General features: G+C 56.7%; 2 protein-coding genes across 3 annotated transcripts; both read right to left on the reverse strand.

The window, feature by feature from the left end:
• Positions 1-53: 53 nt before the first annotated feature.
• On the reverse strand, positions 54-7,770 carry BRMS1 (BRMS1 transcriptional repressor and anoikis regulator). 2 transcript variants are annotated; one of them, XM_003828669.5, is made up of 10 exons: positions 7,655-7,770; positions 4,776-4,921; positions 4,248-4,338; positions 3,921-4,048; positions 3,682-3,761; positions 3,489-3,585; positions 2,836-2,928; positions 1,436-1,500; positions 958-997; positions 54-604 (listed from the first exon to the last, which is right to left on the reverse strand). In XM_003828669.5, exons 2-10 carry the CDS (start codon positions 4,912-4,914, stop codon positions 597-599), a joined length of 741 nt encoding a protein of 246 aa, XP_003828717.1. In that variant the 5' UTR covers positions 4,915-4,921; positions 7,655-7,770; the 3' UTR covers positions 54-596. The 2 variants fall into 2 exon arrangements, with proteins under 2 accessions (XP_003828717.1, XP_063464669.1); XM_063608599.1 differs by lacking the exon at positions 7,655-7,770 and having other exon boundaries at positions 54-522; positions 4,776-4,914.
• Positions 54-10,410, reverse strand: B4GAT1 (beta-1,4-glucuronyltransferase 1). The gene is made up of 3 exons (XM_003828668.5): positions 9,173-10,410; positions 7,655-8,923; positions 54-4,921 (listed from the first exon to the last, which is right to left on the reverse strand). Exons 1-2 carry the CDS (start codon positions 10,226-10,228, stop codon positions 8,732-8,734), a joined length of 1,248 nt encoding a protein of 415 aa, XP_003828716.1. The 5' UTR covers positions 10,229-10,410; the 3' UTR covers positions 54-4,921; positions 7,655-8,731.
• Positions 10,411-10,421: the final 11 nt, after the last annotated feature.

Below are 10,421 nucleotides of genomic sequence, written 5' to 3' on the forward strand. Positions count from 1 at the left end.
GAAGCCCTGATTCTCTTGCAAGGTAAATCACACACACACAGGGCACGCCAGAGTCCCAGGAAAGGTTTTAATTCCAGTCCTTGGAATCTGAGAAGCAGACACCAAGAACTGCCCTGAGAACACCTGGGGGGCCTGGCATCTTGCCTCCAGATCCAGCCAGGGTGGACAGACCCCCAGATAATCACGTCTGACTCAGAGTTCCCGCACAGTGGAAACTGGCTCCCTGGCCATGAGGCCGGACAGCCTGCATCCAAGATCAGCAAGAGGATGTGGCTTCGACTTCGGCTGTCTTCTCTGTCAGGGGAGCCCCAAGAGATGGATCTTCAGGAGTGGGAGGTGGCAGGCGGCTCAGGGATGGAGATAGCAGCCTTGCCTGGTCAGGTCAGCTCCACGGCCACAGCTGTGCAGGCCTCGAGGAGGGCAGAGGAGGAGTCCAGGCCAGTGCCAGCTGGAGTGGGAGGGCCCAGCAGCACCACAGGAGCCTGGCTGGGCAGACCCTGAGGGGCCTGTGGGTCCGCCTGTCTGCAGGAGGAAGACGAGAATCCTGGATGCAGTGCCAGCTGCTCTGAGGGTCCCCCTGGCTGTGAACAGCAGGGTCAAGGTCCTGTGCATATGTGGGAAGAAGAAAACTGTCACCAGTTAGGAAGCTGAAAGGAAGGAGGCAGCCACTTACTGAGTGGCTTTGGGCTGGCCCAGGACAGGCCTCCTGGGCAGCTCCACAGCCCTCCCTGACCCCTCCTGAGTGGGAGCTCCATCAACCCAGAGCTTCCCCAGCCCCATCCTGGTTCCTGCTCCTCAAACTCCCACAAGCCCCTCAAATCTAGACCATCCTAACTTTCTTGAGCCACTGATTCTGACACAGTCACAGCCTTTCTCTGGGCTCCTTCCTGGAAGCTGAGCTGAGGAAAGGTGATGGCAAGGGGGCAGGGAAGGCCATGCAACAGCCATGGTTCTTACCATCCGATTTTCTCTTCTGAGGGGACACAGCTGCCCTAGCCTGGGTGGGTGAGAAGAAAAGCTCCCCTGAGAGATCACCTCCAGCTTGGCAATCCCTGCCCCACCCCCCACCTCTGTGGCTTGTGGGCTGTTGCCTCAGTGCTGTGCCCCCAGGACCGCGAGCATAGGCCCCACCCAGGCAGAGCTCCCATGCTCCTGACTGCTGGCCAGCTCAGCGGCTCTCCTGCCTCCCCGCCACCCTCCCACCCCATCAAAACCTGCCCCGGAACGGGAAGGGGCTGACACAGACTAGAAATCCCTTTTCCCAGGGCCGCCTTGAGCAAGAGGACTTGTGAGCCAACTGCAATCCAGGGACCCTGGGCTGAAGATGGGGGAGCCTTGGTGAGCAGAGAACTCCCAGGCCTGCAGATGGCAGAGCTGCTGCCAGGGTGGGGGGCCCTGAGGTGGGGCAGGTCACGTGGGCAGCAGCGGCCCCCACCTTTTTGATGGCTGTCCAGTCCTCCAGGATGTCGATCTCTTGAAGCATGTACACGATGTATGGGCCTGTGGTGGGGGTCAAGGAAGCCTAGTGGAAGTGGCAGGTGATGAGGGCAGGGCCACCCACCTGACATTCAGGAGTGGGGGTACAGCGGACAGCATGGAGTGGGAGCTGAGGACCTGGGTCTGACGTCAGGTTCCACCTCCTACCTCTTAACCCCCTGGTTCCGGGGGTCGTCCTGGAACCAAGTCTATGGAGGACACCAAATGTTGTTCCCTGTCCCTTGCTCACCCTCACCTCGTCTTAGGTCAGCTGGCTGAGGCCCATCCCATCTCACTCTGCAGCACTGGCCCTGACCTGGCCCCTTCCCTGATCCAAAGACAGACGCAGGGCTTATCCCTTCAGAGACAACTCTCCCTCCCCCAGTGCTCCCTACTTGATGTCTCCATGCCTTCACCTTCCATTCACTCAAGTCATGGCCTTCCAGATTCCTCCCTCCCTGCCCGGGCCTGCTCTCCAGCACCAGGTTGCCATAATGACTAAGACTGGCTGCTGCAGGAATACCCTCAGGGGTGCAGGAGGACTCAGCTCTGCCAGGACAGATGAAAGCACAGCAGGCCCTGGACTAAGCTTAAGCTAGCCCTGCCTAGGGAGGGGCGGAGGCAGCCGGTGCCCTCTGGGATGTGGGTACCCCATGGTAGGGCACAGAAGCACACAGGAGAGTGAAGCCATAGGCACCAGGGTAAGACCAGAAGAGGCCTCACAGAGGAGGTAACGTTTGAGATGAGCCCTGGACAGTCGGGACAGGCAGGACTTCCAAGAGGAGGGTGGGATATGAGCAAAGGCTCCCCAGGGAAAGCTGGGGACCCGCTCGGACAACCCCGGGAGATGGAAAGGCCTCAAAGGCCAAACCTCACTCAGGCTCAAGTGCAGTGGCACCATCACGGCTCACTGCAGCCTCGATCTCTCAGGCTCAAGCAATCCTCTTACCTCAGCCTTCAGAGTAGCTGGGACTATAGGTGCACACCACCACGCCTGGCTAATTTTTGTTATTTTTTCTAGAGATGGGTTTCACCATGTTGCCCAAGCTGGTCTCGAAAAGAACTCCTGGGCCCAAGCAATCTACCCGCCTTGGCCTCCCAAAGTGCTGGGACTGTAGATGTGAGCCACGGAGCCCAGCCCGTTTCTGTTTTCCTAGGGTTCACATAGCCCAGAGAGACCCAGGACCCCGTAAGAAACTGCTGACAGCTGGATTTGCCTGGACATATTCATATGACACCAAGCAACCACGAGTGCATCTAGTGTGACTGTCCTCCATGTCCCCTCCAACCCCCTCCCCCGGGTCTGGAGGTGACCCTAACATCCTGCCCACTTTTAGGCCACCTTGGGTGAAAGGATACCAGAAACCAGAGGTGCCTTCTTCCTCTTGCTGGGCGGCAGGGAGTCCCAAGACCTGGAGCTGCCTCTGGCGTGCAGTTTGTCGTCCCACCATTCTGCCCCGAGACCCAGAGTTAGAATTGGGGTGCTGGCCCACAGGATACTCCCTTTTCTGTAGCCTCTGCCTCCACCATGGGCCGGCCTGGCCTCATCTCCCCTGTCCCATCACCACCCTGGGCTTGGGGTAGAAGCCCCTTAGGGCTGTTCAGGTCCTGCCTGCACAGCTGCACAACCCTGGGAAGAGGCCACTGCACTTCTGTGAGCCTCATCTGTTTAGTGGAGAGTGGGATGACGACAATTCCTGCCACCCCAGGACTCCACATGAACACAGGTACTATGAACATGGAGGGGACTAGAGCTATTGCATGTGACTGCATGTCACACTGATACCTGTTTTGGAAAGAGCAGGGGCAGAAGAGGCAGGGAGACCCACTCCGCTTGAGCCCCCATTATGTGCCAGGCCCTTTCCAGGCCTGGTCTCCTTCAGCCCTCACACTGACCCCAACAGGCAGGTCCTCTGGCTGTCCCCTTGACTTCAGGACATCTGAAGCCCAAAGAGGGGTGGGCGTGGACTGAGCGGGGCCCAGTTCCGGGGTGCCCAGGCTCTCGCGCTTACCAGAGCTGAGGTCCAGGCTCTGGCGGTCCTCCTCCAGCCTCTGGATCCGCTCCTGCAGCTCCCCCTGCAGCGTGTCATAGAGCAGCAGCTTCTCACTCTGGAAGAGGGGGCAACAGCTCAGCAGGACAGATGGGGTGAGGCCACTTCAGGCTTTGTGCCCTGCCTCGCCCCCAGTGTGCCCAATCAGGCCCACCTCCAGGTGCTGTTTGGCTCCCTGCAGCTCACATTCGTACTTATTCCTGATCACATCCAGACAGAAGCCCTTGTAGATCCCTGCAGAGAAAGGGAGGAGGGTCCCTGCTTGGCTGGGGAGCCCGGTGCCCACATAGGAGGGCTGAGAGCAAAGGGCAAGGCCGGGCAGGAATGAGAGAGGAAGGGGACAGGGTGCCATGGGTTCTGGGAGGGGAAGAGGGTGCAGAACCACCCACAGACCTGCCACCTGAATGCGAATCTTGAGGCTCCGCTGCAGCCCCCCAAGGGGCTCCGTGTATTCAGGGGCTCTCTCAGCCCCCACTTCCTCCAGCCGCAACCGCAGCTGACTCAGTCGTTCCCTGAACAACCTGCGTGGTAAAAAGGCAGCCGTGCACCCATTTGCTCACCCATCGCTCTTGGGCAAACACATACCCAGCACCCATTCCACAGCAAGCCCGGTGTTAGGCGCGCACTTCCTGGGCACCAACCACGCCTGCCCAGTACCAGGCCCACCACCTCCTCATCCCAGATCCTCGCAGACCCAGCCCAAGGTGTCCCCACGCTCACTTCTCCTTTAGCTCCGAGAACTGCTTCTCTAGGTCCAGCATCTCACTGACACACTCGCTGCGGCGTCGCTCATAGTCCTCATCATCCATCTCTGGGACAAGAGGCCAGTAAGGGCTAGCTCTGGGGAGGAGTGGTGGGTACCCGCATGTGTGCATGTGCGTCCTGCATGTGTGTGTGTGCATGCATGCCTGTGTGTAGGGCCTGTGTGTGTGTGCGCGTGCATGCTTGTGTGAAGGGGCTGTGTGTGTGCGTGTGTGCTTGTGTGTAGGGGCTGTGTGTGCATATGCGTGCGTGCTTGTGTGAAGGGGTTGTGTGCACGTGTACTTGTGTGTAGGGGCTGTGTGTGCGTGCTTGTGTGTAGGGGCTGTGTGTGCGTGTGTGCGCTTGTGTGCAGGGGTTGTGTATGTGCTTGTGTGTAGGCGCTGTATGTGCATGTGCGTGCATGCTTGTGTGTAGGGGCTGTGTGTGTGCATGTGTGTGTGTAGGGGCTCTGTGTGTGTGTGTGTGTCTGTGTGTGTAGGGGCTCACCGGAGCTCTCCTCTTCTGACTCTGTCTGGCTGCCGCTCCGCTCCTCCTCACTCTCTTCCTCCTCCCCATTCATCTCAGCAGCAGAATCACCCTCTGCTTCCATCTCTTCTGTGTCTTTGCTTGGAGGCTGGACAGGCATCTGGACTCTGGGAGAAGGAATGGAGCTATCACTTATGGCTGCCCACAGCTCAGAGGGGGTAAGAGGCAGCAGGGAGCTGAACACAACTCGATCCCAGATGGGGAAAGCCAGGGAAGTAACTGGCCTGGCCACACCTTGAGCACAAACTGGGTGACAAGGGTGCAAATGGCCATCTGCACCTCTCACAGAAGGCTGGGAGCTGTGGAACTGCTCCTGCTCTTGGATGTCACTGGTGATCCTAATCCTAGCAATACTGGCCAAGGCTGTGATCCACAGAAAGGAAAGGCCCAGGGGGCACTCTCCACTGCCTTTGCAACTGGACCTAAATTTCTTTTCTTCTTATTATTTTTTGAGACAGAGTCTCGCTCTGTTGACAGGCTGGAGTGCAGTGGCACGATTTCAGCTCACTGCAACCTCCTCCTCCTGGGTTCAAGCGATTCTCCTGCCTCAGCCTCCTGAGTAGTGAGATTACAGGCGCCCGCACCACACCCGAACTGGACCTAAATTTCTAACTGGGGCTTTCAAGGTCTTTCCCAGACTGGACTTGACCTACCGGTCCAGCTCCTTCATCCCACCATATAATGGCTAGTGCTTGCACTTCCACTATCCACCCTCTGCCTCAGCTGTTCCTTCTGCCTATAATGTCCTCGGCTTCTCTTCCAGATAATGTTACAATCTCCTTGTCTTTCATTGTGCTCTGGGTCAAATCCCATCTCCTTCTGCTTCCTCTTGGACCGCAGGTCATCAGTGCTCCCCTCTCTTTTCTGTGTCTTCAGCTTCTAACTCTTAGCAACCTCCTTCCCATGAAACTTTGGATGTGCTTGGGTATTTCCTAGCATTAACAAAACACAGAAACACAAAACCTCACCCATTCCACCTAACTGCTCCATTTGCCACTTCACAGTTACACTTTTCAAGGTCTCATGAACACTGGCTGTTCCTACTTTCACCTCCCACTTGTTCGATGTCCTCAATCTCAGCTGAAACTGATCCCGTAGCATTAACCAATGACTTCCTTGTGGCTAATGCCAATATTTTTCAGTGCTTATTTTAATTGTCTGCTCGGCAACATCGAACACTGGTAAGCATTCCTTCTTTTACTGACTCATCTAACATGTATTGAACATCTAACATATGCTAGGTACCGTCAGACGCTATGGTATGCAGGCGCCCAAGTGTGACTGTCTTTGACCTCATGGAGTTTACAAGTTCCTGGGAGACAGGGGCAAAGGAGCACACTATAACCATGATAGGAGGAGAGTTAAGACCAGGGGCATAAGGGAGGGGTATATAACCAGGACCTGGAGCCCGATGCAGCAGGGAGGCTTCCAGACAAAGATGGACCAGCTGGGTGAGCTGCACTTATTGAGGGAACATTCCAGGTAGAGTCAGTAGCAAAGACCCAGAAATAAGAGAAGGAAAGCAGCTGGGGGAACATGGGTCTAAGTCTCAGTGAGAAATCTGAGCTGCAGGGATTTGGTCGTCAGCATACAGCAAGTTCTTCATGCCACAGGAGAAGGTGCAACCAGCAAGGCACAATGTGTGTGATCAGAAGACGCCCAGGGTCACCAAAGGGGCAGATGAGGAGACCCCTACAAAGGAGGAGGCAAAACCCGAAGTGGTGGAGAAAGAGAGTTTTAGAAGAAAGCCAAGTACTGCCAAGGAGTAATTGCACTGATAGTGCCAAGTACTGCCAAGAGATCACCTAAGAAGAAGAAAACAGTCCTCTCAGCAGATAATCTCTCAACCTCCTGCAGGCTTCTATTTTATTGTGTTCTTCCAACTTCTCTGGACACTGCTTTGTAGTCCTTTAGAACAGTGCAGACACCACTCCCTCCAGGAAGCTTTGTTTATATCTATTTGCCTGTTCTCATATCTGTCCCCGCAATCAGTCTATCAGCCTCACTAGGGCAGGGGCTGCACATGTAACTTATTTACCTAGCACAGTGCTGGTTCACTTGATGACTGGAGGATTTGCAAATACAAATTTAACAAAAAAATTTTTTGTGAGACAGACATTAGTTTTTACTTTTCGGTAGTCCCAGGTCCCTGTAATGGTAGCAAACTTTCCTTGACACCAGTTCAAGTTGTGTATAGTAAGCCTGGCCTAGGTGAGTGTTTAGTCATATTCCTCAACAATTTCACTAATGACCTGCACCTGACTTGAAAGGCTCGGTTCTCTAAACCAGCTTCATCTTTCCCGTTATCAAGCCTCAGTTCCCAACATTTGCAATGCCTCTTCACTGTTAGTATATTCACTTTGTAAGATGCAGCTTAAGTCTATCTCTTCCAGAAGCCTTTCTTTCCTCCCCCTGGTTCTCATTATGAGTGAGTTAAGTCACAACCTTCCCACCTTACCCCGGGTGCAAAAAGCGGATAACCATTCCTGCTCTGAGTGTTGAGGAGCTCACAGGTGGTAAGGGATGGAAAAGCACACTGTAAAGCGCTGTACACAGGCAATTTATCTTTTCAGAATGGCAGCTCCTCCGGGGCAGGCCCCTAGGGAAGGCAGACCCTCCCCACTCTCGCAGAGGTCAATCCAGCTTCTCCGCAGCGCCCAGGGGGCCTCCCGCTCCCTTCTAGATGCGCCGGAGCGGGCCGGAATATCACTGGCTCGCCCGCAGCCCAGCACGCGTCAGGCCGGTTAAATCTCTGCTTCGGCCTCGGAGGAGGAGGTTGTGCCGGCCCTGCTCGACTAACCGGAGAGGCCGAACCAAAAGCCATGCATGACGATACGCACCGCGGGGACTGGAGTCTCTGGCCTCACGACGGAGATTCCCTGAGAGCTGCCCGTGGTTGCCGGTACCGGCTGCTGCCGCCGGACTCCCGTAGGCGCTGCGCGGCTCCCTTTTCTTCGGGAGGCAGAGCCTATCGGTGCTTCCGTGTGCGTCATCAGGAGGCGACCGTCGGGGATGCTCACAGTTGGACAGTTTGGTCCCGAGGCATGCTGGGATACCGCGGGCCGGTCTCCATAGTAACTGGCCGACATTCGCGCAGGCCTTCGGCCTGCAGGGAAGGCCCTGATGTTTCAGTGCTTTGCAGACGGTGCCCTTCGTCCGCGGCCATCTCCCCACGGCGTGCAAGGGGAGAAGCCGGCCCCGATCCCCCCACCCCCAGCTCAGGAGAGTAACGGAGCCAGCTGTGGGTGTGAACACGCATTTATTTACACATTGTCATCGGTAGGCACATACCCAGCCCAGCCTGTTGAAGGGACAGATCTCAGTCTGTCACCCATGGAACCTGCAGACCCTTCCCTCCTCCAGAACCCTTGAAGGCGAAGGCCTGAGAGAACCAGGAATTTTAGGCTTCTGTTCAAGAGCTAAGAACTAAATTTTATGCCTTCATCTGATTTCTTTCCCAAAAGTCCATTTCATTAAGTATTCAGACTTCTTAGCTCCATCCCATTCATACTTTTTGCTCTCCTACTACCCACCCAAGATTGTTAATAATAACAATAATAATAACAATAATAATACTGCGATAATATTAATACTTCACATTTGTACGAAGCTTACAGAATGTTTTCACATATAGCATCTCATCTGAGCCTCCCAACAGTTCCGTGAGGTAGGTATTCTCACCTCCCTTTTTACAGACAGGGTAACCGAGGCTCAGAGAGGTAACGGGATTTACTCAAGGCCACACAGCTAGTTAGTGGTAAAGCTAGGAATCGATCCCAGCACCCCATATCCAAGTCCAGTGTTTCAACACCACAGCTACCTCTGTAAAGTGGAGCGACATTTCTTACCCCAGTCAGGCCTAAATGGTGGCCTGAGGAGCCAAGAGGCTGACTTCTCAGATTAGGGGAGGGAAGGGCTCAGCAGCGTCGGGGAGAGTTGGGGTACTTGGCCTTCAACTCCTGTTTGAACTGGCGATATAGGATCTTATTGTGCTGATTTTCAGCCTCCTTTTGGGGATGGAACTTCAACGCTTCTTTGAAGCCCTTATGAACCAAGAAACCTTCGTTCAGGACCTCAAAATCAAACCCCGCCACATGCAGCTCGCAGGCCTGCAGGAGGAAAGACAGGTTAGCAAAGTTTGATGACATTGACAGGCCTGAGACTGACTTCCCTAAAGCCACAGTCCAGCGTCCTCACCCCTCTGGAAGTATCCTGGATCTTCCACACCATCCACCCACCTCCTGAACTATGATCCCTCCTGCTTCATTGCCTCCTTTCCATCCAGGGCCACTCCTCATAACTCCCTGATCCCACCACCCCTCCTGCCCCATTACCCCTGCCCTCTCCCTTAAGAGCACCTGGCTGATTCGGTTGAAGCCGTACTGCCGAAAGCGCTCGTCGAAGGTGGGCACCTTGCCTCCTGCCACGTAGAATGGCTCCCAGGGGTCCTGCCAAGGTACCACGTAGGCGGGCCGCAGCAAGCTCTCTTCCGGCAGGTTGACCCAGCGGGAATAGTTGGTGGGTGCCTGGCAGGGGGTGCACAACCCATAATAGAAGGGCCGCACCTCGCCAACCTGGTAGAGCTGCACCAGCTCGTTTTTGTTCATGGGCATGCGGCGGGCTCGTCGGATCTCGAAGGCAGGCACCACCAGCGCGGTGCCTCCCCACTGGTTGCTCTGATCCAGCATTTCCCGCAGGCCTCTCCACAGCCCCTCGCTGGGCACCATGTCTACATCGATCACCAGGGCATAGTTGGCCCCCTCACGAGCCAGATTCCTCAGCAGGTTATTGGGGTAGGAGACATTGGTGCCCAGCGCATAATTAATCCCGGGCTGGGCCACCCTGGCTAGCTTGTCAAAGACCTCCTGGCAGGACCGCAGCAGGGCAAACTCCCCCGGCTCCCGGGGGTCGGGCACGGCTGCCTCGTAACGCGAGGGGCACACGAGGTGCATGGCGACCCTGGCGCGCATGTCGGGGCAGTGGCTGCTCAGCGCGTAGGCCAGCACCGTGGCCAGCTGCGCCTCCTCCTTGGTGGCCGCGAACACCGACACGGACAGCGGGCCCTCCCAGCGCTCCAGCAGACCCGACAGGTGCAGCAGGTTGTCCACGCTGGCGTGCGTGGCCAGGATCACATCGTTGGGGTCCATGGTGGTCTTCAGCAGGCCCCTGTAGACGCGGTAATCGCCGCTAGCGTCCAGGACGCCTCCAGAGGCCAGCGCGGTGCGGAGCTGCGCCTTGACCTGGTCCACGGACCGTGGGGACGGGGGAAAGAACTCAAAATATTGGTCTTGCTCCTCCTGCCCGTGCAGTCCGGACAGCAGCGACAGGTAGAGCAGCTGCAGCATCGCCACCAGCATGAGCGCGGCCAGCAGCAGCTGGTAGAAGGCGCACCGGATGGCGTAGGACATCTGCATGGCTCTCGGGGCTCGGGGCGCGCAGCAACGACCACCCGGCCACAGACTACGCCAGCGGCCGCAAGCCCGGATTTACCGCAGCCTGCCGAGCGCAGCCGAGGCGAGCCGAGGCCAGCCGAGCTCCGAGCGCCGCCCCGCCCGCCGCCCGCCGCCCGCCGCCCGCCGCCCGCCGCCCGCCGCCCGCCGCCCGCCG

Source organism: Pan paniscus, chromosome 9, assembly GCF_029289425.2.
Source record: "Pan paniscus chromosome 9, NHGRI_mPanPan1-v2.0_pri, whole genome shotgun sequence".
Lineage (NCBI taxonomy): Eukaryota > Metazoa > Chordata > Mammalia > Primates > Hominidae > Pan > Pan paniscus.

Coding starts and splice junctions, on each gene's coding strand:
- BRMS1 (XM_063608599.1), bottom strand. CDS start 4,914: ATGCCTGTCCAGCCTCCAAGCAAAGACACAGAAGAGATGGAAGCAGAG. Junction 4,049..4,247: donor TTCTCGGAGCTAAAGGAGAA/GTGAGCGTGGGG, acceptor TTTACCACGCAG/GTTGTTCAGGGAACGACTGA. Junction 523..957: donor TCAGAAGAGAAAATCGGATG/GTAAGAACCATG, acceptor TTCCTCCTGCAG/ACAGGCGGACCCACAGGCCC.
- B4GAT1 (XM_003828668.5), bottom strand. CDS start 10,228: ATGCAGATGTCCTACGCCATCCGGTGCGCCTTCTACCAGCTGCTGCTG. Junction 8,924..9,172: donor GCTTCAACCGAATCAGCCAG/GTGCTCTTAAGG, acceptor TTCCTCCTGCAG/GCCTGCGAGCTGCATGTGGC.